This window comes from Tachysurus vachellii, chromosome 7 (assembly GCF_030014155.1).
Source record: "Tachysurus vachellii isolate PV-2020 chromosome 7, HZAU_Pvac_v1, whole genome shotgun sequence".
Taxonomy (NCBI): Eukaryota; Metazoa; Chordata; class Actinopteri; order Siluriformes; family Bagridae; genus Tachysurus; species Tachysurus vachellii.
Window position 1 is genome coordinate 11,737,013 of NC_083466.1, and position 27,576 is coordinate 11,764,588.

At 36.3% G+C, this 27,576-nt stretch overlaps 2 protein-coding genes and 1 long non-coding RNA gene across 3 annotated transcripts in view; 2 read left to right on the forward strand and 1 right to left on the reverse strand.

Annotated features, from left to right (window-relative positions):
• On the forward strand, positions 1-18,913 carry LOC132847944 (NACHT domain- and WD repeat-containing protein 1). The gene is made up of 30 exons (XM_060873448.1): positions 1-121; positions 364-423; positions 894-971; positions 1,081-1,188; positions 1,266-1,566; positions 2,179-2,378; positions 2,486-2,883; positions 4,771-4,925; positions 5,016-5,224; positions 5,770-5,909; positions 5,992-6,102; positions 6,232-6,396; positions 6,506-6,629; positions 7,766-7,972; positions 8,159-9,030; positions 9,150-9,289; positions 9,380-9,508; positions 9,846-10,189; positions 10,313-10,446; positions 11,165-11,293; positions 11,511-11,758; positions 12,126-12,291; positions 13,006-13,207; positions 13,600-13,730; positions 15,077-15,213; positions 15,456-15,610; positions 15,747-15,953; positions 16,382-16,476; positions 17,099-17,223; positions 18,140-18,913. The coding sequence occupies exons 1-30, from the start codon at positions 86-88 to the stop codon at positions 18,379-18,381; spliced, it is 5,748 nt and encodes a 1,915-aa protein (XP_060729431.1). The 5' UTR covers positions 1-85; the 3' UTR covers positions 18,382-18,913.
• LOC132847946 (uncharacterized) overlaps positions 6,117-27,576 on the reverse strand; it is a 25,785-nt gene continuing 4,325 nt past the window's right edge. Inside the window, exons 2-3 of the long non-coding RNA XR_009648681.1 lie at positions 6,466-6,604; positions 6,117-6,392 (exon numbers count right to left, since the gene is read on the reverse strand). This is a non-coding gene — a long non-coding RNA (uncharacterized LOC132847946). The remainder of the gene's footprint in view (positions 6,393-6,465; positions 6,605-27,576) is intronic.
• cd68 (CD68 molecule) lies at positions 20,259-27,048 on the forward strand. Its single transcript, XM_060874320.1, has 6 exons — positions 20,259-20,438; positions 21,371-21,837; positions 22,023-22,139; positions 23,285-23,354; positions 24,721-24,891; positions 26,057-27,048. Exons 1-6 carry the CDS (start codon positions 20,387-20,389, stop codon positions 26,194-26,196), a joined length of 1,017 nt encoding a protein of 338 aa, XP_060730303.1. The 5' UTR covers positions 20,259-20,386; the 3' UTR covers positions 26,197-27,048.

Sequence of the window (27,576 nt, forward strand, 5' to 3'; positions counted from 1 at the left end):
GACTAGTTACTGTTTCAAGAAATATATATATATATATATTTATAGCCTATAATCAGAAGGACACCCAGAAGACTAAAATTCAACAATGCGGGCAATTAAAAGAACTGGAAAAAACAAAACAGTAAGCTTCTCTGTTTTATTACCTATTTCCCAAATCAGTAAAATATGTAGCCTAAGTTTGTTATTTTGTATATAGCATAAGCCACACACACACACACACACACACACACACACACACACACACATATATATATATATATATATATATATATATATATATATATATATATATATACCTATATATAAACATGTAATTTTTGTGTGTACACAGATATTTGTGTGTATTTATTTTACTACATACAGGATCATGAAGCTGTATATTTTCCACCCATTTCCAAACATCCTGTTAAGTCACAACCACAAGTGAGTTCTTTCTTACTTGATTTTCTTTCTTTCTTTCTTTCTTTCTTTCTTTCTTTCTTTCTTTCTTTCTTTCTTTCTTTCTCATGCTTCCATTTCTAGAGTAGCTTAACCCTAAATCACTACATTGTGTCTTTTCTACTGTAATAATCATGATCTTAATAATCTTATTTTCATAATTTTAATTTATCACTCTTTGTTGAACTACTTGAAAATCCTCCATGAAAAAGGGGTAACTTGTACAGTATTGTAGAAGGCTAACTGTTTCTAAGATTTTCTTCTCCCACAGTTGGCATTATTATGAACTTTATATGATTATGACCTTTATAGGACAAACAAGAACAAGATAAAGGACTAGAAACAGCTGATTTACCAAGACTCAGATAAATGTTTTTGAACAGGATTTGTTCATAGGTGACGGTAGGCTAGATGTTGTAGTACATTTTGTTTATATGAATGTCTTGTATAAACAGAAAATCTCAAAGTATCACGTTGCTCCTTATTCCAAATTGAGTCTGGAGTTTGATCTGCAAGTCACTGCTCACCTCAAAGTATGTACATCTTTTAAAAAATTGAACACTTTATTATTTGTTGATACACCAATGATAAGTATGGACTATCAATAGTTGATGGATTTTGAAAACATTTACCATTCCTCAGTACCAATTACAACAACAACATTTGAAGACTTCCGGCCATTATTTAACTCCTGGAGAGAAGAGAACTGAAGATGTGACCTTTGTGACCACTAAAAGATTTTTGTTGAAGGTGAGGCACTAATCGTCTTTTAGAAATATGGAGTTTTATAAAGAAGGTTTCTCTAATCAGTGGTGTTTCAATTTGAGGACAAGGCATTGAAGACCTCATTTCAAGTCAGTGGCATTGCAGGCACATTGCCACAGTTTCTGCCAGGCTTAATCAGGGAGCAGAAATTGGACAAAGAAGCTTTGCCATATTGTTCATTCAAAGCATCATACCTGGGCTCTACTCAGGGAACATGTGGAGGCTGTCCAGAGAAGAGAGAGAGTTCATGTTCTAAGAAATTGGATGAGAAAGATCATCATGTGCCGGATTGTATGAGAACAAATTCCCTGCAGTGTCATGTCAAGAGGAGGATTATGATTTATTTGTGTGGAGGATATAAAGGTAAGACTGAAAATGAAATGTATACATATAAAATGTACATATAAACTTTGTACATTCTACACAACTCTACATAGGTTCCAGAAAGAAACATCCAAAGAACCTGAGAGGAACCATTTCATCTACACCCTAAGACATGGCATCTGTTGGCCACCATTAAAATTGAATGAAACATTGACACCATCTATTCATGGTGGTCAATGTACTGAGAAATCATAATTAAGTGAAAATCAGATGTTTCAGTACTTTGTGTTAAATTCCAAAAATGCTAAATTGAGCCAATTTGACTGATACATATTGTACAGAAAACCAAAAACTGACATTTGTAACAAAATACATACATTTACTCAGATATTGTTCACCCCTGCATCTGTATGCAAAATTGTAATTTCAAAACACTGTCTGCAAGAAACACCAAAGAATTACACCAAAGTTTCATGTTGGTCCAGCGTTGTTTGTTAACTTTGAATAATTAACACTTTTGTGCCAAAAAGAACCTTGTCCTATTTTTTGCCCCAAAGGGTAAGAGAGCAGTTCCATTGTCTTTATGAAATGTAAATAGATCTACATGTTTTTGAATTGAGGTTGAGTGTGTCTTTTTTTTAACCTGTGCAGATACAGTTGTAGAGCGTACTGCACTGATGGAGAGAGTGTATCCTCAGCTGTACATTTTCTGTAAGCAGAGAGCATATGATTTCAGGATGATTGACCTGCGCAGAGGTGTGGAAGACCCTGTTACTGACCACCATGATTCAGTAGAGTTACATTTAGAGATACTTAAGAAGTGTCAAGAGACAGAGGGGCCAAACTTTTTTGTGAGTCTCTCTAAGTTCTTTACTTTATGAAGATAATAACATATCTTTTTTATGTACAGTGGCTTTTCTCTTTTTATCCCCTTTCTTCCTTTGCTGTATTTCCACAGCTGTTCACAGGTCAGAAGCATGAGTTCCAGTCATTACCAACCACCATCTCCCAAAAAGACTTTGAGGCAATTTTGAATAGTGTTATCAGAGACAGGGAAAGACTTTCAAAGAGGAAGTCAGACTTGGAAGAATCAACCACAGAAATTCAATCCAGCATTACCATTACCAATAGCAAGGATAATAGTTTCATACCAGATCCAGGGAGGTGTGAAAAGGAGAGGAGTACAGGAAGCGCTGCTTTAATGAGTGAAAACACCAATTCCAATGAAGAAGATGGAGAACGGGCTTGCTTAGCGAGATGTTGGGCAGACTTTGATCGGGATTTGGCACTATTGCTGAAATGGTACCGACTAGATGAGAACACAGTTCCACCTGTGTACCGCCTGCTGCCTGTCAGGTAAACAGGAAGAAATTCCTTCAGTTCATCCTCTCTCTTTTGAGTAGTTAGAGCTATAATATTGGTCATATTAATCTAAGTTTATGCTGAGTGCAATGCTGGGTGCAGTGTGTATGAAAGCATGTTTAATAGATTTAACAGGTTTAAAAGGCTTACATGGGAATTGAGATAAATACAAAAACATTGCTACACTAACATTCCTAATATTACAGAAAGTGTCATTGAAACTATAGTGAGCTACAATGTACACAGATATTGACTGTGTACTTCATTTTTATTGGTCTGTGATGATTGTCACATAAGTTATATACTTATTATAATACTAATATGCAAAGTCTATAACATAAGAAAAACGTCATGTGCATGACAATGACTGGATCAATAATTCAATTCAATTCAAGTTTATTTGTATAGCGCTTTTTACAATGGACATTGTCACAAAGCAGCTTTACAGAACATAAACATAAAACAAAAGATAAACATAATATAGCATATTATATTATAATATAATATAACATAATATAACATACAATATAATATACATAATATAATATAACATATAACAACATAATATAACATACAATATAACATAGACCATGCAATATTTGATATAAATGGTACGTTTCTGAGCCATAATGATATTATTTTTGGGCACATAAATACAGTGAAACTGTAAAGCACAAGTATGTTTATGAGATCACTGTAATCAGGACTCAGGATCAGGGTTTAACAAGTGAAATTATATTAAATGATGTCTATATGTCATCATATGTGAAAAACTTAAGACTCTGAAAAAAGTAAGACCTGCAAATAAATTAGTTAAGGGAAAAAAATCATGTGAAAATAGAAAAACATTTACTGTATGTGAAACTGTGACACATGACATATAATGTGTCTAAATTTGTACTTTTTTGGTGATTTTATTTACTTGTAATGTTTGGACAAGTTTATGTTGTGTTCAGTGTTGTTAAACTTGTTATCTGGTAATAGCTGTTTTATTAATGCTTGAAACTTTGGTAGAGAAAATGCTGGACAATTTGTTGAGCTGGTACAGATATGAGAAGCTAAAATGTATTTTTGTGGTGTAGCATCGGGCAGATAAAGGACAGTCTTTAGGTTTCCATGTTGTGGGAGTGGTAATGGGTTTATGGTGTTTAGTGGCCATCGGATGAGCACTTAGAACATGTCATGAAACTGTCAGTTCAAGATTTCTTTGTTTCTTCTAGTCTTAATTCTCATTGTGTTTCATTAAACATTTACAGTATATGCTGCCAATGTTTTATTTATTTAGAAAAGTTAAAAGCAGTTGTATGTATTAGTAAGACAGTATCCCTGTACTGGAACTAAGATACCGAAACAAGTTCCACCATGACAGTTCCCCTGTGCACAATTTGAGGTCTACGCAGACATGGTTTACCAAGGTTGGAGTGGAAAAACCTGATCTTTACCCCATTGAACACCTTTGTGATAAACTGTAATAGCTTCCTCACCTGACATCATCTCTTGACCACACTAATGCTCTTGCAAATGAATGATCACAAATCCCCACACAGATGAGTAGAGGATCAGCAAATTGGATATTCAATAATCTCTATATAGTTATAATTGGTCAGGTGTCTACATACATTGGTCATATTGCCCCCACCAACAGTTTTTAGACCGATAGTGTTCTATAGTGAATGAGTATTAAGATGCATTTATTATTAGAGCACTTCAAGCACTTATGTAAGTGGCTGTGGACTTTTGAAAAGATGTCTGCCATATGCCATAAATGTAAATGTACTTTTGACAAATATAGTGTATGTGCTTGTTTGTATATCACTGTATTGTTTTTAACCGATTTTTCCATATTTCCCAAAATCGCTGACTGTGTTTTAACAACATCAGTACACACCACCCTGAATTTCTGAGCCGTGATGGGGAGCGTAGGAAAGCAGCAAAGAAAGCATGGTATTTGACCTGTAAGCAAATGTGTCGGGTGCTGCAGAGTAATGGACCAGAAGCCATTGGAGAGAGAGAAACATTGTTTCTGCTTAGGACAGGTATGTGCTTCACATTCGTGCAATGTGAAGTTGACCTGGTGGACATTATTTTTTTTGAATAAATGTACATTCGATCCTTTTGCATTTCAGTACTGGACTGGGAGGTAGAACAGGGTCTTGGAGCAAAGCTCCCTACTGAGAAGTACAGTCACTGTTATAAGCGCAAAATCACTGACCTGATGTATAACCTGAAGAGTGAATATGCCTCACAGTTCATTGACCTGCAGAAAGGCAGAGCAGAGCTCAACCACACCATGTATCAAGCACAGCAATGCTTCATCCACAACATCCACAGGAAGGTAATGTAGAGCATCTGCTTAACAGTGATAATAGGAGATTGTTAGGACTCAGCCCGGACTTTGGCCATGTTTACGTTCTTTGTCACGTGTCTGCCCTGCCCTTGTCTGCTCCTCCCTGTCTACACACCTGTTGCCTATTGTGATTACCCTGTGTATTTAACTGTGACGCGTTGCCTTGTGCAGCGCGGAATCTACTGTTGTCCTGTCCTGTCTTTAGTCCGTGTATTGTTTAGTGTTTCCTTTGTTATTAAAACCCCGTTTGTTTTGCTATCCTGCATTTGGGCCCGTTTCTGTCCCGTGCATGACAGAGATAGATAAGCATTACATTTTGTTTAGATCAAAATGACATCTAGAAGTATTTCAGTAAGGGGTTAGGCCTCCATGAGCCACCAGAAGTCTGTCTTCAATGTGTCTTGCCATACTGTAGGTTCTACACATCTCTATGCCATTCTATCATGAGATCACAACAAGTGATCCCTCGACTGGTTGATGCAGTTGTGTATGTTTTATATAAACTTGTCTTTATGTGTTCTTTCATCCTGAAGCTTCGGCACACTAATATCTATGAGATTAACGTGAGCTGGGGTAAGAAAGGTCTCAGTCCCAAACATAACAGATCACATCAGTTCTACACAGAACATCTCTGTTCTCATTTCCTACGCACAGTCATGGCAGACATCAACAGGTATAGATGTACAAAGATGAGATTTTACATTATTTTCCAGAATATATATGCAGCAGGTTAAATATGTTCACTTTTGTCACAGAGTGATGCATGTAAGACCAATCAAAAGCTCTTTTGATATCATGAGAAAAGAAGCTTTACAAGCTCAAATTCAGGAGGAGATTCATCTTCACATTAAACATGGAAAAACACTGTGAGTTTGAAACTATTTGTATGTTTTTTATTGCTTAATTTGAATGAACACATGCTGTTATTTTCTCATAACATTGTAATAATATAATCTCCCAACTGATTGAATTGGTTCATTTATTCTTTTTTGCAGGGCACAGAACTTTGAGCTTAGGCAGAACTTCCTACTGGAAGTCAAGGATGCCCTGCAAAAGTCAACCTCCTCCCAGAATGCTTTGGTACTGTTAGGAGAGCCAGGTTCAGGAAAAAGCACCATTCTGGCCAAGATAACACAGCTTTTACCGACTTGGATACCTGGGTATGCAAAAAATTACGGGCATTACTGAGATAATCAAAAGTTAATGTTTAGGTGAATGTGGTCTCTTACTTGGATTTAGGAATGTAACATTTAGTCCTGTTATACTCAGAGATGTGACGGTGTTGGTGCGTTTTGTTGGTCTGACATCGGACAGCAGAAATGTGCGTCTTCTTCTGCAGTCGCTTTGTACACAGATAGCGGAAATCTACTGCAAAAGCACAGAGATATCAGAGGTAAATGATCCCTTCAGTTTTCCTAGCATTGTTTTTTTATTTGTATTGTCTTTGAATTGGCCCAGTGAGGCACTTCTCTATTACTATAAGCTTTCTAAGGCACTCTCTCTTTAATAATCCACTTGTGCTTGCAATGGCTTGTGACCACTGATTTTCTGACATGATTTATTTAAGAATTGTCCCCTAATAGGCAGAAAACAATCTACTAACTAATTTATTTAAAAGTATTTAGAGGTACCTTTGTCCAACTATGTCCAATACAGCATGTGTGCTTCTCACTGCTATTATTTTATGTAAATTGCAAAGAGATATATTAAAAAACACATCTACACACATTTTGCACCTACTGTACCTGTTACTAACATATTTAAAACCACACAAAGGACCAGTAACTATACCAAAACAATCTGACACTGAACAGGAAAACACATTTTTCCTGTTTCTAAGCCTTTACATGTCAAACAGGGTCACAATGGTGCACATACATTTCTGATATTTAGAGACATTTCTCACTGTATATTCCCCTTTATCCTCTCCAAATGTTTGCAATATACAGTATATTACAATAGAAAGGGTTCTGTACAGCCTGGACACACTGTTTGCTCTTACACTTAGTCTGTGTGGGCAGAAATATGTTTTATTGTTTAATTCAGATATCATGCTAGAAAACAAGACCTTGATATCTTTAGAGGATTTTAAAGCTAAGTGAACTTGTAAAAATATGGACCCTGCTAAGTATGTTATTAACTGTCCTAATAGGTGATTGTCCTCTACTGAAAATGTTCATACAGTGAGTGTGGAGCAGCCTGATTCCTGCCCCAGTGGCCCTTTGTTATTATATAAATTGATTACTGTATGGAACTTCTGTCATTTTCCTCTGGAAGTGAGAATGAAAATATGTACAACATAAGAAAGGCAACCAAATCAAATAACCATCAGCTTATATCTGTCAAATAGAAATGTTTCTTTTTAACATAAACTTAATAGGTATGGAGTTGTGAACGAGCACTTAAAAATGATCCATTGTTTGTTATTTGTTGAATGGCTGATATAATCGCTGAGGCTCTGTCACGACTGCACTACAGTTGGCATCTTTAGAGTGGAGTGTCTCTGAAGTTCTGCTTCTCACCCCACAGTCCTTGGCACATCTGTGCAATGAGCTGCATTCTTTGCTGATGTTGGTGAATGAGAACAGGCCTCTGGCTCTGGTGCTTGATGGTCTGGATGAGCTGAGTGAAGAACATGAAGCAGATTTTTCCTGGCTCTACCTATCTCCTCTTCCTCGACATGTCTACACTATCCTGTCTGCCGACACAGAATCCACTTCTTCCCACTCGCTACAGGTGCGCCTTCTTTCCACTATTAAGTATAGCATGGGAAAATGGATATTATTATTATTATTATTCCATACTGTCTTCATCTGTTCACCTATTCACCTGTTCACCTTTCTTTCTTTCTTTCTTTCTTTCTTTCTTTCTTTCTTTCTTTCTTTCTTTCTTTCTTTCTTTCTTTCTTTCTTTCTTTCTCAGAGCCTTGCTAAGGTCTCAGTTCTTGCCATTCCTCCTCTGAGTAGTGAGGAAATCAAAGCCACTCTGACCGCTAAGCTTGTCTCTGATTCTAATCAGCTTCAAGGGGACCAGTGGAACCTCTTACTGCGCTCGTGTTGCTTCTGTCCTTTTCCTATGTATCTTAGATTTGCCTACAATGAAGGCAGAAAGTGGACCTCCTTCTCGTCACCAGAACAGCTCTCCCTTCCTGGGGATGTCAAAAGTCTTTTCCTGACCCTCTTGGCACGTTTAGAGCGTGAGTTTGGTGAGAATTTGGTGCGCCGTACTACTTCTCTGATCTCGCTATCACATGATGGAGTGACAGAAGAGGAACTTCTGAAACTGTTAGGACATGACAGGCAAGTTGCTCAGGAGCTTACACAGTTATACAATCACACTCCAACCACCTCAGGATTTCCAAGTGTACCTTATGGTATTTTGGCCCGGCTGAGGTGGGAACTCAGGCATCACATTATGGAGGTAGAAAGTGATGGGACATGGGTATTATGCTTTACCCACACCGAATTTAGGCATATCATCACCAAGCGCTATTTAAAAACAGAAGACTCAAAGAGAGCTATCCATGCCGACTTTGCAGATTATTTTAGCTGCAGTGCTTCTGATAGTCACATTTTCCAGCCACTCGCATGGAATAGAGACGAAGATGGCAGGAAAAGTTATGTGTTTAATTTGCGTAAGCTTCATGGACTACCCTATCATCTCATACATTCAGGCCAGATTCTGTCTCTGCTCAGCAAGTGCCTGTTTAACTACGAGTTCCTGCTGCATAAAGTCTGGGGTCTGTCCATCAGCCATGTAGAAGAGGATCTGAAAGCTGGTGTCATGCCAGATAAGTAAGATACTTAGATATGGGTCTAGTAGAATTATACTGAGTTGGGTTTAAAGATGTAGTAAAGTGTAATCGGTGTGTATGCGCATTTTTGTATTTGTACTTTTGGTGTTTGGTCTACAGAGAGTTGCCTGATATGGATGTTCTGGCCCAGGCTCTCTCTCTCTCACACCCTGTGTTGTTAAAGGACCCATGCCAACTGGCATCTCAGTTACTGGGGCGTCTCCTTCACATCGCTGCCCAGGATAAGCCTGTGGCTCCAGGTACTGTGAAAAGGCACATGAAACATGTTGCAGTCAGTGTTTGTTTTCTCTGCATTGACATTTCTCAATTTCACTCGCATGCCACTACAGGTGACCCTAAGCGCTTCTCTTTCTTGCATGAGCTATTGAAACAGTGCCAGTACTCATCAGTGCCTGTCCTGGTGCCATCTTACAGCTGCCTCCTGCCACCAGGAGGAATAACACACACACTACTTGCAGGTAAAACTATGCAGACAACATGGTTTATGCTCTTAATTAAGCTTAAGCAAATGATTCTTGCATGTGCATGTTACATGTACAGAAAACCAGATCAACTACAAAAAGAAATCAGTGAACATTGATATTACAATGTGTAAAGTCACAGAGCGTATACTTCATAGTGTGGACTGAAATTCCTTATAGACTTTACACTGTGAAAAGTAATTGATTCATGGAATTTTATTTTTTTGTACTTGTAATGTAATTAGGTATCTTGTACTGCAAAATTGTGGACAACAGTTTTGTTGTTTCAAAATGATGCCCTTTAGATATGATAGTCACCATAACCTGCCTACAGGTCATATGTGTCCTGTAAAAGCACTGGCCCTGGGTCATTATCATGTAGTATCATGCTCTGTGGATGGAACCCTTAATGTCTGGAAGATGGAGGATTCAGTAACCCTTGTTAAAACCACACCTAGTTCAGTGGGCTGTAATCCATACGGTGCTCCTGATGCACTTGCACTCTGTCTGGAGGACACTGTGTTGGTATTAAGGATGGGACACATACTTCAAGTGCAAGAGGCGCACTCTGGAAAGGTGCTTTACACAGATGCAGTGTCAATGGATGTTCCTGTATTCACATCTACCTGTGATGGACAACTGTTGGTGGTCTTTTTTGATGGCAGTCACATAGTCAAGGTTAGACGCCTTCATTGTCCTAGCTGTTTTAAATGTGATATATAAGGAAAGTAATTATTGGAGAACTCTGCCTTGAACTCTTGTAGGTATAATTTTCTTGTGCTGTTTATTATGTTCTGTTAGGTGTTTGATTTAGCCGAGTCCTGCTCACTGCTTCACTGTGTGAACCTCACTCTTGGTTGTGACCCCATTCACAAAGACAACTCTATTCTGGTCTCCCACAACTCTCTTAAAGATTATGTTCTCTTTGGATATAGGTTAGTATCTATAGAGCATTAAACCACACCATCTATTTAATATGAACCTTGGTTTAATTTTGTGAAAGCACAACCAATAATATTCTGAAAATAAAATCTATTTTTTTTATTTTTTGCATACTTATATACTGTATATAACCACAATGTCTTCACTTTTTTATTTTAGTTTCGCTATTACTTATTTGATCCATATATCAAGCAGGTGATGCAGTTTTGAAACTGATTTGAATTGCCTGGTCAATCATTCATTTTCATCCTTCCCAAGTGTTTGTTTGTGTCATCACTTCAAATAGGTATCAGTCATATCCATAGTAACAGTGTACAGAGCTGTAGAATGACTGATAGGATTAAACGAACGTATGGATGATTAAGCTTTAACATTAGCTCTGTTATTATAACATGACTAATGATTTTTTTAATCGAACTATTGTATCCAAAATTATATTAATAACTGAAACCAGTTTGGAAGCATTATGTTATTGTGAATGCACTGAGATTTGTTTTGGAAAGGCTACATTTGTGAAGTCAATGGGGAACTATATAGGCCACATTAACAAGCTATATAAAGAATTTAGCTTTGTTAGTGCTCATGCAGCAGAGTCATTGTGATGATCTCTTTTATGGACTCCACTGACACCACCAGACCTGTCATTGCCATGTATTTGTCTGTTTTTCACATTTATAGTCATTGTCTTTTCCTTCTCTCTGTTTTTCTCAGAAGTGGCAGAGAAGCAGCTGTTTTCAGTGCTAGAGCAGGGTCAGTATTGGTTACTTTAAAAGCTCAGCATCAAGCTGCCTCCATACAGGCAGTGGAAATGAACTCTCAGTACTTCCTGCTCTTCTGCAGGTAACAGGATGCTTTTAATATTGTTAATCCTTTATATTGCATTTTTAATGAAAAATGTTGTTAACCAATTTTGTTACTGTAAACTGTATAGTTTTTTTAAACCTTGGTTAAATGCATGAGTGTAAATAATTTACATTTCTCAAATACCCATTTGCACACAGTGTCTTTTCTACCCTTTTGTTGAAAATGTGTCCTTTTCTTTTTTCTAATCTATTAGGTATCCCTATAAGAGTCATAGTGAAATAATACACATAGAGCTCTTCAGCACTGCTTCTTTCCAGTATCTGCGCTCTATTATGGGCTGCAGTCAGGATTATATTTCCCATGTTACTATCAATAAGGGTGAAACACATATAGTGGCCTTTTGCCCTTCACCACATTACGGAACCACAGAAATCATCACCTGGAATCTAGAGACTGAAGATCATAAACATATGACACGTTTTCCTGGACATCTGACTGCAGGTTTGTCAGTACACAGTATAATGTATACAGAGACATAGACATTTTCTTACACTGTATAAATATTTCTGACTTCTAATAAAGTGTGTGTAATTTATTTCTCATTACCTTAAGGAATTCCACAAGGTACATTTATAGGAACATAATTTGATATATACAGTATATATATATATATATATATATATATATATATATATATATATATATATATATATATATATATTACTAATCATTTTTATTGACAGATCTAATGCTAAAATAGCAGTTATAGATTGACATAATAAAAAAAGATAAAAAAAAACAATTATTTACTATAAGCAACAGTAGCTGTAGCTTAGTATGATCATTTGTTGTTATTTTATACGTGCAGGCATATGTTCTGACCTGCGTTTCTGTGTGGGTTTCTGTATGGGAGAGCGACATCTGCGCTTGTGGAATCTGGCTTCCAGAATCTATGACCAGTCTCTCACATACAACATCCACAAAGTACAGACTGAAGGCATTCAGGAGATTATAGCTATGGAGAAATATCCCAGGTAGATATACATTCATCCATTTTTATACATCACAGGGAACCTGGAGTCTATCCTAGTAGATTTGGAGCAGAAGGCAGGGTACATCCTGGACAGGATGCTAGTCTATCGCAAGCCACAATTCCACAAATACCCACACACCCATTCACACAATTACAGACAATTTAGAGAAGCCAGTCAGCCTACAGTTCATGTCTTTGGACTGGAGGAATAAACCATAGTACCCAGAGGAAACCTGTGAGGCATAGGGAGAGCATGCACATACTGTAGTAATATAACTATAATATTTTCTAACATACCTTAATGATATGCCATAACTGCAAAAAAATCAAGCACTTATTATATAATATCATATATTTCAGGCACAGTTGCTAAGTGGTTAGCATGTTTGCCACATGCCTCTGGGGCTGGGGGTTTGATTCACACCTTTGCGCTGTATGCATGGAGTTTTGCCCTGTGTTTTCGGAGTTTCCCCAGATACATGTCCAAAGACTTGTTGTAGACAGATTGGCATCTCTAATTTGTCTGTATGTGAGATTGTGTGCTGTGATGGGTGTGCACCCTGTCCATGGTGTCCCTCACCTTGAGTCCCCTTGACTAGTTGCCATGTTCCCTGCAACCCTGTGTAGGATAAGCCTATTACATAATATAATATAATATAATATAATATAATATAATATAATTTAGTAAAAGTGTGGTTGAAAATTTTGTATACAGTTATGTAGTTTGTCTCAGCACACGACCTGGTACAGTGAGTGTGTGGAACATAAGGCGAGCACGGTTCAGAGCTCGGCCTGTCCATGTGGAACACAGCTTATTCAGCAGTGCTGATATTGCCTTGGTGCGAGACCTCAAACTTTACATCTTGACTGACCGTGGCACTGCCACCTTCACTGATACACCCACACCAGTTTACCAGGTATAGTACGACTGAAGAACGCAGATCTCTGTCTGTGACAATATATTATATTTTGCAGAATGTAATTAGATTCTGTAACTGAGCAGTAAACCTTTCAACATTTTGCTTATAAGAGTAACTACCTTACATCAAAAAAAGTCTGCTTAGTTGCTATACAGAACCTTAATGTGCGTTCTTTATGGACCATTAAATATACTTGTATGGATATAAAGCAAAAAAACACAAGCATCTCTACACACTCACTATCTATACCTTGTATATAAACAGTGTATATAATGCTACATATAAAAAAGTATTTGGATCGATCGTGTCAATCAAAGCCATACATTTGGAGCTCTTGGTAATATTGAATCTTGAAGTATTTTTTAGTACTTTTTTCTGGGCCCATGTAGACCCTTCTGGTGTATGATCTTCTAACAAAAAGCTGCATTAAGAAGCAGTCTGGCCTTTTCATTGTACCCTGCCCTGAACCGGACTACCGACTTATGAAGGGGGAGCTACTGCTTGGATTGTCAGAGGCTCGGTTAGTATTCTAGTCAGTAAAGAAAATTAAGGGTAAATATTTTTATATGTATAAAGAAACCACAGTTTAGACTTTGATTAAAATTAAAGTTTTTGAGTGACAAACATAGATGAAAGAATTGGCAATTTTTGTGTATGCATTGTTATATTGTGTATACATTGTATGCTTACATATAAACATATATTTTGGATACAAAAAACATAAAATATAATCTGCACACCCATATTAGAATGAAAGATGAAAGTGATGTCAGATATATTTCACACTTTATTGTGATGCAACAACCAACACAAATCAAGTGAATAAAACAATTTAAACATTTTAGGGGGAAAAAAATTACACACTTGTGCAACATTATGCAGGTTTATAGTGGGGCATGTGGCTGTGTGAATGAACAAATCACATTCAAACTTGTTCAAAAGTAATTATTATCCACCTGTCATCAATGACATGACTGCAGATAAAGATCAACTGTTTATGCAGAACCTTCTTGCCAATTGTCAAAGCCATGGTCTGTACAGAGCTTTCAAAATATGTATGAGATCTCATTTTAAAAATTTAACAAGCAGGAGAGAGGTATAAAACAGATGGAATACCATGGAACACCATGAACGCCATTACCAGCAAGTGCAGATTATGGGGCACCAAAGTGACCACCAAAAACAGAATGTATTTCCAAGATTCATAAAAAAGACAAGGTGAAAACTGCAGGCACCTGTTAGCTTAACAGAGAAGGCTCAGTTACAGCCCAGATATAAATTATTTAAAAAAAACTGTGGAATGAGGGGAAAAGGACTGCGCACAGGACACTCCTTGGAAATATGTTAGATCTGGAGCATTTCTACAAGGAAAAGTGAAATACAGTTACAAAATGAAGGTGTGCTAAGTTGGTAGATTTTTATATATTACATTAGAGGTTTACTAATGTATCAGATAATATGTGTGCACCATGTTTTTTCTTTATCCTTTTTGCTAGTGTTTTTATTTGATTTTTTTTTTGTTGTTATATCACATTATAGGTGTAGAAAAACCTGACATGATTTATCTTGGTTTTTACTAATACTTGCAATTTTAAAATGGGTGTGTAGGTTTTTTGTATCCACTGTAGGATATAAAATGTGCAACTATTTAAATGTTTACTGTATGTATGTATGTATGTAGGTAGGTAGGTAGGTAGGTAGGTAGGTACCAAGAGCACCTTAAAAACCACAACAAATTCCTTGTGTGTCTGGGCACACTTGGCGAATAAAGCTGATTCTGATTCTGAAATTACAATTATGGAATAATATGGCAGTTTTCTGTAAAAGGAATCAGACTTCATTGAGTTTTTGCATGTTTTACCTTAGTGACCACCTGATAATGTGGGACCTGGACTCTGGCTACATTAGAGGCCGCATTAAAATGAACCATAAGGATTCTTTGCTATCCAGCTCCTTGGTTGATGACAGTCAGCCCCTGAACATGTCTGTTGGAGAGAGATCAGGTGTGTGGTATTCTGATTGGAAATACAGTAAACCTGTTCACTCTATGATATGAATTTCTTTTAGATACATTACAATTGTAAAGAATACTATTCAGATTATACATGCTATTGGATTTAGTATCTAGTTAAAATAAAGTGCTAAAGTGCTGCAGAACACACATCAACCGTGATGACTGATGTTTATGGTCAGATTTGTTTATTCAAAATTATTCAAAAACAGCTATTGTTGTGTGCTTCTACAGAGCTGGTGATGCCGTGGGATCGGCGCACAGAGAGCAAATCTGCCAGAAAGAGGAGAGAGGAAACTGAGCTACAAAGGGAGAAAAGAGTGCAACATTGCCTAGAGAGGGAGAAATACAACTCCATAGACCAGTACCTCCTCAGTGGAGATGAAAAGGTAATGTTAGAAGAGAAATTTCTGTCTGAAACTACTGATTTTTGTAAAGGTGTAGCCATGTGCACCTCTCCTTAATTACACACTCGTGATCACAGAAAGTTCTGTTTATTTCCACTCTATTTTTTCTCTTGTTCAGGTGGTAATATGTTCCTACTTCGCCCACCACCTGAATGTGTTCAATGTCGTGTCCCAGGAGCACCTGCAGACACTGGAAGATTGTTGGTCCCTTCTGGATCTCCGTACTGCGGCACTCACACACTCAGGAAAACACTTGATCATCTCTAACTATAGTGAAAGCCAGCGATCTCCTTATCTTACTCTTTGGGACACACAGAATGGCAGGGTATGTTGGACTCAGTAACTTTTCAAATAATGTCTACAAATATTTAAAATAGCCTATAATATTTTACTTTATTAGTTCTTCAGAGAGGTGCTTCTGGAATTTTAAGGCACTTAAAAAGTTGGTTCAATAACCTTTAACTATTAAAAAATAAAATTTCTGTATAACAAGAATAAAAATTTAGGACTTGATAATATTAGAAAGAAATTAAAAAAAAACTCTGCTGTTGATAATCTCCATAAAATAGCACATACTGTCCTATTTTATACCATATATAATATACCAATCATAATTTACATAAAATCATTTTTGTAAAACATGATACAGTGTGATATGTTTGAAATGAAAAATTATTCACAAAGTAACCTCTTGGTATTAAGAATCATTTTGTGATTGTTTTAAGATTTTTTTGTATTGTTTTGTATATCCAGGTGCAAAAGAGATTAAAAAACGAACCTGGAATTTGTTGTGTGGCCATCACAGACGACGCCAGCAGAATTGCTTTTGGCATTGCAAATTCTAACAAGTATGTGGTAGCTAGCCTCCTAGACCCAAGCAAGCACAGTCAGTCAGGTTTCATATGGGATTCATTGCTATATGAACATTTGCACTTACATTCACAACATTTAGCACATATCCTTATCTAAAGTGACTTAAAGTGTTTTGTAGTCTGTACCAAAAACATTTTTGTTCTACTGAAAAACAACATCACAGCATGAGGATAAGTGCTGACACCCCTGTTTCAGTATTAGCCACAAATATAAACATTTGAAGATTGTTCATATTTATCAACTAAACAAGATACTTGCCAACACTAAGAGTAAGTATTTCTCCCACAGTACATACAGACCTGTTCCTGAAAGACCCCAGAATAGTTAGTGGACATATCTAGACAAACATTGAAAAGTGTATTAGAGTTTGGGGCCTTCCAGGAATGAATACTGAGACCACATGATTAAATATAGGTGGATGCTAGTAAAACTAAATATGTGATGCCACCACTGGTGGCACCACTAATTTATGTGTTTCATAGGAGTGTGGGTAAATCGGAATAACCCCAACTTCAGATTTAGGGTATAAGTCCATTTCAATTCCAGTTTGAAAAGTGTAGGTTTGGTATAACTATACAATATTATTTGTTTTCTTAGATTAAAAGTGTGGGAGCCTTTTAGGAGAAAGCACAAGGCCATCTTAGGATATGGGAGCTTGAAGCTGAGTGTGTCCAGCAGACTTTACATCACAAAGGGAGGAACCAAAGCCATTTTGCTATCAGGTAATATCAAGCACTAACATGTGTTACAGTGGCCTTTGGAGCAGTCTTTCTAAGATTAAGTGCTTTATCTCGAATACCAATACAGGCATACACATTTATAAATTTGTCTCTGCAGTTTAACACAGATGTTAATTAGTATTTAATAAATCAATTTATAGATTTTACCTTGGGATTTTATCTGAGGTTTTATGTTCATTTCAACTTGCTGGCAATGACTCAAACATTAAAAATGCCACTTTTACAATGGAAGGTAACAAGACAAATTAAGGTTTAAACATTCCTTGTAGTTGTGATTAAGCCAAAATGTGATTTCAGTCTCGTATTACTCACACTATGGCCATTACACAGAGAGATGACATGTGATGATGTTCTGTAAGACATTTTCCATAAATTACTTCTATTAACAGAGTACACTGTACAGAACATAATGGTTATAACTGCGTAACTACATGGATGTTTAAGTTCCCAGTCCAAAGCATGTCCCTCATTTTGCTGCTGTTACAGCCTCCACTCATTTATGAATGCTTTCCAGAAGATGTTGAAATACAGCTGTTGGAAGCCACAGACACAAGAGCATTAGTGAGGTTAGACACTGATGTTGAAATAAGGTGTGGCATGCAGTTAGGGTTCATCTCAAATATGTTCAACTGGGCTGAGGTCAGAAACCATGTGTTCACTGAGCTTGCTTTGTGCTTAGGGAAATTGTAATGGTGCGTCATATTTGGACCTCTTTAGTTCCTGTGACAGGAACCCTTAATATTATAGCCTAGAAAGACAACCTTTACAATTGTGTGTTTCCAAATTCGTGGTCACATACAGATGTGATGGTTAGGAGTTAACCTACTTTTGTTCATGTAATTCATCTGTACTAAAATGTTGACATGAGCAAACTAATAAACTCTTAGTCTTCTTGCAGATGAGGTGAGTGTGTGGGACCTTGAAGCTGGAACAGTGTTGTCTGTCTTCACTCCAGACTCCAGAATTCAGTGTATATCTGTTGTGGATGACGAGAAGTGTACTGTTCTATTAGGTTTCAGTGACATTTCCACTCTTATCTGCATGACCCTTACCAAACAGGGGGTCACCACAGCAGATAAAATTGCTGGCCATGACCAACTTTTCGAGGAGTCCAGCAGCAGCGAGGAGGAGGAGGGCTGAGAGACCATAGGCCAAGTTAAATATATATTTGCGGGTTAAAAGTGTATAATGGAATACTACTACATGCATACACTATATGGTAGTAACGAGAAACAATGTAAGAAAAACTACTCATCCGCAACGAATCCGTCATCTTTTGTTCCTTTATTAGTCACAAGGCTTTGAGGTCATAACAAAACTACAGATCTCAGCTATACAGAGTGTCTGAAGCAAAAGTCAGTTTCAGATTTATTGTCAGTAATTTTGAATTCATAATGTCTTGTGACTGTAGAAAAGGATGACTTAATTTAGATAAGATGTATTTACTAGGTTTTAGTTTATTACGACATTTGGGAACTTGCTTTTTAGTCATGCTTACATGATTGTGTGTCTCCTGATTTGTGTTTTTGACTCTGTTGGCTATTACTATGCACAATTTGCAACTTGGCTTTCCTGTTTCTTGTCACATGAACATCATGAAAGAGAATTGCCATTAAAACAGCTTCCTCCTGTGTGCTTCAGCTTTACAACAATAACAATACAACCAATTCCTATACCCTCTGTTTTTATATATATTTTTAAAGTATAATTAGTGTGATATTTGTGTGATATATATTTGCTTGACTTTAGTATGCTTTATAAAAAAAAAAAACAATATGAAAATTAAAGTCAGTTAATGATTTAAATGGCAAGTTTCTGGACCAATACTTGAAAATCAAAAACCTGGACAATTGAAATAAATCCAAAAGGTATTAATATAAAACCTACTATGTTTTGATTAATATAATACCTACTCTATAATACCTATACTGTTCTATAATCTACAACTAAAAGAAAGGAGCCAAAATAACCAAAAGCCAAGAGCTAGCATTATCAAAAAAGAGCTAAGCTTAGATTGACAGTAAGCAGTGCTATAAATGTGTCTAATGGAAAAAAGGCTGTTGCACAAGCAAAACATCCATATCTGCTCTTTTCACTTCTCTACAAACAACAAAATATTAAAAATTTCGGGGAAAAAACAAAGCAGACGTGAGGCATTTTACGGCTTTCTGTTATCATTTGTGTTATTTGATACACTGTAATGTACCTTATCTCTTCTGGTGAACTTTAGCCAGGCCTGCCTGTTATCTTTAGCTATGTTATGTTTTTATGGAGCTAGCAGTAGGCAATGCTAAATAGAAGAAGAAGGTTTTCTTTACAGTAAAGTAAAATACTTACTTCTTCTATACCGGCTTGTTAGGAAGTTTGCATCAGAACGTAAAAAGCCATGACAAAGGGAATGATCTACGTAGATATACTTCAATTAACTATAAATCTTTGTTATATTGGTATATATATATTTTCATCATACTTACACAAAGCGTAGTAAAAAGCTTACAATAAAAAGCATGGATATTTTTTACTATAGGGCATATTTGTCAGGAACTGTTTTGCCTTGAATGGAGATAACAGTTGTTTGGGAAGTTTTAATGAACGGCTAAGATTGCTTACAGCAGCTTTAGGAAAATGGGCTCTCAGTGTTATTTGGTTCAGTTATTTCAAACCCATATGTTGTTTTTTCACCTCAGTTTGATGTGTTTGAGCAGGTGAAGAAAAACTCAAATGTGGACCAGATTGACTTTTATTGTGTCTACAGAGACACAAGATGTGATTTTGACAAACAGTACAAAATAATATATAATAACAGATAGTAGTTTAGTAGTTTGATGAACAACTGAACTAAAAGATTAACTAAACAGTAAATATCATTCCTAATGAAAAAAAAAATATCTCTTGAAATCTGTAAGTCTAAGTGTGTAGATCTAAACAAACTAATAACTTTCGTTTTACCCATTAAACCACGGGTTCAACTCGGATTGCACAATTCCGGTTAGGTAACGTGATCTTAGTTCCTCACTTCTTCTAGTTTCGTTTCATGACAGTTTCGCCCAGGACACAAAGGAGGGTCGGAGAACCGCATCTGTAAAATAAAACGAGGAGTTTCTGGAAACCCAGTAGCACTTTAACCCAAGAAACATCTGTAAAAATGAGACACGGATCTGCGCGCTTGATAGTGGCTGTCTTCACGCTGGCGACAGGTACATAATGATCATTAATTAATACCTGAAGGAAATCACTCCTAATATCTCCGTCATGATTAAGTCTGTAAAATATCCAGTTTCTATATTTTTCCTCTGTTAAGCTTTTCCAAAAGTACTTAAATAAGGAGGCTTAAATAAAAACAGATTTTTGGGCACGTTTATGCGCTCTGGCATAGAGGAGGTGAAGGTGCGGCGTTAATGTGTCCAAACCTGCCTTGTTCTTTATGGTCGAATAAACCGGAAAATCTGGTTTAATTCAGCATCAGAAAGCCTTCTCGGTCGTTTTTAATCTCATATCTAACATACGTTTGAGCATTAGACGGAATTAAATCTATTCAGAGTTACTTTTATCCTTAGTTCATTTTTACTACAACTTCAAAACCGTGTTTGTTTCCTTCTTCAAGGACGCCATATTAAACGTTTTAATGCAGAATGACGACACATATAATTTTACAACAGCCATAAAGTGTGAAAGGTTTTTTTTTTTTTTTACATTTTAGATTCTGTACAAACCGTTTTAGACAATATCTCTATCTATCTATCTATCTATCTATCTATCTATCTATCTATCTATCTATCTATCTATCTATCTATCTATCTATAATTATAAACATTAGTAAATGTAGTATTAGTGTTATGCACAGAAATCTCTGTCATGAAAGTTTCAGTAGGTCATGTGTTACATCCTCACGTGATAAAGTTTCGACATGAGAAGCTGCAGGCCTACATGTTATTCGTCGATTTGATATAGTCGACTGGTGTTAAAGATTTATACACACTTCACTAACTAGGCGAATCGTTCGCATGTGACTATTTTGGTGCCTCATGATGTGTTTGTGTATGTCACTGTTAAACGTAGAGATGTTTTAGTTGCATTTTTACTTTATATACACGCAAAGATGGTAACTCGTTCTTTTCACTTTTCTCAGCTCTCACTTTAGCTGAGGAAGATGCTGGCTACCGTAAGCCACCTGCCAGCATGATACCTCCTGCTCCATTTGTCCCCACTCAAACTTCCACCACAATGACAACTGCCCATACCAATATAACTACTACTCCAACTTCCCAGAATACTACAGCCACCACCGTAACAACCGCTGCAACAACTTCCCACAATACTACAACTGCCAATGTAACAACCCCTGCACCAACTACCCACAATTCTACAACCGCCAATGTAACAACCCCTGCAACAACTCCCCACCACAATACTACAACCGCCAATGTAACAACTGCTGCTCCAATCACTAATGCTACTATAACTCCCACCCCAAAACCTGAACCAACGGCAACAACCAACATCACTGTGGGCAACTACACTGTGCAGGTTGGGAAACAGCTGTGCGTTATGGTCCAGGCGGCCATTCAGGTTCGCGTCAACAGCAGTAAACAACATGTAAGGAAATTTATATTGGTGAAAATCAAATGTGTCACTAATTGCCTTTTGTGATTTTTGTTACTCTCTTGAATATCAATGCTTCATCAATAATGAAGTGGCAAAAATGTTGCCTCTGTATTTTTAAGGGATGTTTTATTTATTTATTTGTTTTAAATTAACCTATTTATTAATACATTTTGTAGATGGAAGGCACCTATATTGTTCCAGGAGATGCTACCAGTAATGGCGAGTGTGAACGCAATAATGCCAGTCTCAGGATTAACTTAAAAGAAGGGTACATCTCTATGACCTTCACCAAGGTATGTCAAATAGTAATTTGTCATATTTAAAAACATGTAAGCTGACTGTGGTGTTCTATATTTTCTTCACAAAGCAATTCTGTTTTAATATTTTGATTTTGTTTAAACAGGACTGCTTTGTTTAAATTGTCTTTGTCTTAATAGCTTTGAAATGTTGTCAATTTTATAAGCAAACAATAAATTAAACTGTTGTTTATTTATTAAATGATTAATCAAATAATTCAGAAAAAAAAGTCAGAACTCAATTCACATGTTGGCCACTGTGTAAGGAATGTATTGTGGTACAGTATAAAAAGGAAGTTAAACTAGAAGAGGAAGTAGGCTGATAGTGCTATTTATTCATTTGTCTTAAGCAACCTAGTAACTGCTCAGAAACCAGCTGATGAACAAATATGGCAGGTGGCTTACACCATTGTGCTTTAGATACTACATCCTGACGAGAGCCTGGAGTTAAAGTAATAATGCATGTTATGAAATTAGGGGGGGCACGGTGGCTTAGTGGTTAGCACGTTCGCCTCACACCTCCAGGGTCGGGGTTCGATTCCCGCCTCCGCCTTGTGTGTGTGGAGTTTGCATGTTCTCCCCGTGCCTCGGGGGTTTCCTCCGGGTACTCCGGTTTCCTCCCCCGGTCCAAAGACATGCATGGTAGGTTGATTGGCATCTCTGGAAAATTGTCCCTAGTGTGTGATTGCGTGAGTGAATGAGAGTGTGTGTGTGCCCTGCGATGGGTTGGCACTCCGTCCAGGGTGTATCCTGCCTTAATGCCCGATGACGCCTGAGATAGGCACAGGCTCCCCGTGACCCGAGGTAGTTGGGATAAGCAGTAGAAGATGAATGAATGAATGAAATTAGGATTGTGTATGTGTTTTCAGTAATATTCAGCAAAATATATTTTCTTGGGTTTTACTGTCATACTCATTAGATTGATATAAAATTTGCTGTTAAAGCATCACCTTATAGTTTGCCTTATAGATGAGTGATGTTTTAGATGAACAAGGCAGAGTCACATGCAGTATGAAGTACTTTTCTGGTGTGAATCATCATCTGAATCATCATCTGATTCACAAAACTGTGAGCTTTTTGTGTGTGCAAGCATATATGCATATATTTCTTGGTCTCTCATATTGCTCCTTTTTTTTTAAAAGAATGACTCTGCAAATGTGGTGTTTGTCAGTGCTGTGACTGTTAGCCTGGCCTATGCCTTCAAGTCTGGAGGTAGGTGGAACACCCTTTCCATTCTAACAAGTGACAAGTGATTCTAACCTGCAGCTGCTGATCAGCTTTGTACACTTTTCATGGTTACTTGAGGTTTTGAATTTTAAATCATAAATTTTCTTCTAGTACACATTTTGGACAATGTACCTCAAAACATGTTCCCATATATATTTACCACAGTATTTCAGGCATTTGATCATATCTTTACATTTACAGCATTTGGCAGTCCTCCTTATCCAGAGCGACATACAAAAGTGTTTTAAAGTCTCTATCAATAAATACATTAACACTGGTTCACTAGGTTACAGACTTAGGATGCCATCAACTTAAATCTCTGTGCAGGTTTTATTATTATTATTATTATTATTATTATTATTATTATTATTATTATTATGTACATATAAAACAAACAGGGAAAATAAGAGCTAGTTTAAGTGTTTCAGGAAGAGGTAGGTCTTCACCCGTCATTTGAAGATAGACAGTGACTCAGCTGTTCTGACATCTAGCTGTAGTTCATTCCACCAGCACGGTGCTGTTACCTACATCTTACCCGGAGAGATGATGGAACCAGTGGATATGTGTTCCTTGTTGTAGTATGATTTGCTAACTACTCATGGTGTACATCATTCTGGTTAAATGATGCCAAGTAAAATACCTCAGCTTGCTTTTTTCTAATACATGAACTTTGCTTCCAAGAAAGAGATAAGCAGAGTAAACACTAAATATAAGCCGATTTATTAGACCTGTCTCACTAAATTTCATTGTCTTGTATGTCCGGTTAATGTGTAACTGAGTTTGTTGCATTTTTTGACTTAATACTTAATTTTTAAAACTTTTTTTTGGGTGCTTGGAAGAGTAGCATAAAACAATACATAATGACATTTAAGCAATAAAAAAAAGATGTAGTGTGAACTAAACTTGAAGACCTATATTTTTGTTTAGTATCATAGTAAAAATGTTGCAGGATATTCTAGGATAGTTCTTTTGCATTTACATGTATGAGTGATTGAATAGAATTGTCTGAATAATAAGTGCTGTGTTGTTTAACCAGTTTGTCTACACTTATAAATGGCATCAAGGTTGTAGAGTCACAGTGTCATGATTTCAGTAACACAACAACATGTATCTGTATTTGAAGTACACAGCACTATAAAACAGCTTGGATGCTTTAATGTTATTAATTTATAGTAGAAACGATTATGTGAAATTAAGTGTGTTTTTTGCATTGTTCAAAAAAAATGTTTGTGAGCTGAAGTTTCTTTAACGTTAGGGAAAAATGACAAAAAAAAAAAAAGAATCTGTGATATATACTTAAATCTAGTGCACTCTAGTCATTTGACTGTATTCTGTTCTTGTTTTCATTCAGAATTGTCACATTTGGAGAGGAAGATTGAACAGGTGCAACTCTTCAGCACAGCAATAGGTCACTCCTATTCCTGCAAGTCAGAGTCAATCTTACTGGGTAATGACACCTATCTGGAATTCAGTCACGAGAGGATGCAGGCCTTCAACTTTACCAACAACCAGTTTGGTTCCAGTAAGTAGAGTTTCATTAATTTCATTTAATAATCCTGATTGAATTGGATATACAGTTTAAGAAAGACTGTGTACAGAAGACCTTATAGAATGTTTATAAGACTTGAGTACAGTAGTGTGTGGTAAGTCTTCCAAAGATGCTTTTGTGCTTTTCACCCTATTATATTCTTGAGTATTTGGATTAGGTAAGTTGATCATCTGCTTTAAACTACGAAATATATATTGCATTTCATCTTGTGAATATATTCCAGGCTTTATACTATTTTCCACAAAATGCTTTGTTTTCTTTCATTTTTTTTTATTTCCTTGCCTTCAACTACAGTAGTTCATTGTATGGATTATTTGCAAAACTAGTTAAAATTAGTAATGCCTAATTTGTATTTTGGGTTCATTAACAGCTCATGCTGTGTTCCACTTAACTCTTTTAAGTAACTCTAAAATGTTTCACATTTCCAAATAAAATAAAGGTTCTTAGGAATCAGGATGTTTTGGACAGAAACAACAGATGTGGAGATGATTGAGGACTTCCTTACACACTTCCTTTCACATTTCCTTACAGACTCATCTATCTATACACATCCATGTCCACAGCACCACCCATACAGTATAAAACTGTTTTGCACACTGTTTTTGCTCTTTGCACATGCTGTCTTGCACATTTCAGTCTATTGCTGTTTTACATAACTCATTACAATACCTCATATAACTGCTGCTATTAAGTGTTTATTTCCAGTATTTTTTGCACATGTACCGTAGAATATACAGTATGTACTCTGGTCACCGCTTCTTTTGTGTAATGTCTTGTAGTGTTTTATATTGTTTTTTTGCACTGTATTTTGTCTTGCACTGTTTACACCAGGTTGCACAGATGCACTTTATGTGGCTAAGACTAACTTACTTAATTCCTTAGCTCTGTCTTTGTTCTAAGTAGCACCATGGTCCTGGAGAAACGTCTCATTTCACTGTGTACTCAGCTATATATGGTTGAAATTACCATAAAAGCTTCTTGACTTCTTGACTTTACTTCATAAAATTTTCTGTTCATTTCTAATTAAAATGAACAAGCTGTACCAGTTTGAAAGCTTTTTTCTGAATTTTTAGAGAGAGTATTTTGTTTTGTACTTTTGGATTTCAATAACCAGGCGTCTCTTTGTCTGTTACTGTAGTTGACCTGTGCAAAGCTGACAAGCCGGACTACCGAGTGGCCATTGGTGTAGGTATAGTGCTGCTCATCCTCATCATCATCGTAGTCGTGGCTTATCTCATCAGTAGGAGAAAGAGAACAGATGGATATCAGACTCTCTGATGTGAAGAATCCTAGCATGATACACAGATCCACTGAAGCAGACATTTGTTTTGAGTTTGTTTGCTTGAGGTTTGCTCCATTAAAAAAACAACTGACATTTATTCCAAACGTCAGCTACTGCTCCTTTTGTAAGGTGCATGATAGAACAACTAAAGGTCTGATATCAGAAATTTACAACTTTAAAGTTCAAACTGTCTGTGCTTTCTTTGCAGTGCTCTAATGTCTTAAATCAGATCTATGTCCAGACTTTAATCCAGTAGTTATGATTTCAATTTTGTTCTGCCTGTGGAGTAATACAACTGATTTTAAACTGAAGTTAAACCCTTCTCCTTGCCCAAATAAGATTCATTCTAGTTTAATGGCTTATTCTGTGAGGATTTCAGATGAAAATGACTTTTTGAATAATCTTTTATCATTTTAAAATGAGAATGCTCAGGAATATAGATTCTTTTTTGCAGGTTTCTAAAATGTAAGAATTTAAGGGAAAATTTTCGTGTTTGTATATACACTGAAAATAATATTTGCTCTCTTGATCTTATGTTCAGAATAATGATAAAGAAGATATTATTGGAGCAAAATTGACAGCACATTTTTAAATGTTAAATATAGATAGATGATTTCTAGTTCTGTTTATTATGTTCAAAATTAGCTTGAATATTTTGTGCTTGTATCTTGTGCATGTAGAGCTGTTTCGATAAAATTGACCGCAGTGTTTGGCTATGTATCTGTGTTTTATCTGAAACAGCTGATCAAAATGTATAAATGGAATATTTGTGATCTCTCTGTGTGTATATAACCTAAATATTGTCCTTAGACCAAACATGTCCTTTATTAAAATTATTTTCTAAGATAGTTTAGATTTTACAAAATAATTATTCCATAGAAAGCTATTAGAGGTTGCTAATGAATTTACATACAATTCTTCAACAACCTGGTACCTTTTTCAAATCTTCCATCATGAGTGTTTCACAATTACAATTGCACTATTTTCTTTCAATGATAGACTAATTTACACTTATTAACATTTATAGCATAAACCACCTGCGAAACTAAATATTGCCAAAAACATAGGGGACCTTACTGTATATTATTCATATGGAAGATGACTTTAACCAACGGCAAACACAACCCAAACATGTGACCGGCAGCCTTGTGTTTTGATTTTAAAACCTTAAAATTACCACCCCTAAAATTACCCCTAATTTACAATTCCACAATTAATTTTGTTTCATTTATTCAAGTATCAACTTATAGCGACATAATTGTGTCTGAACCCTGAACACATTTCACATCTCACATTTCACTCAACATGTGTTCTTGGGTCTAACTTCTCCAAAATACTCCAAAATAATACAATCCAAAACAATATAATGAAAGAAT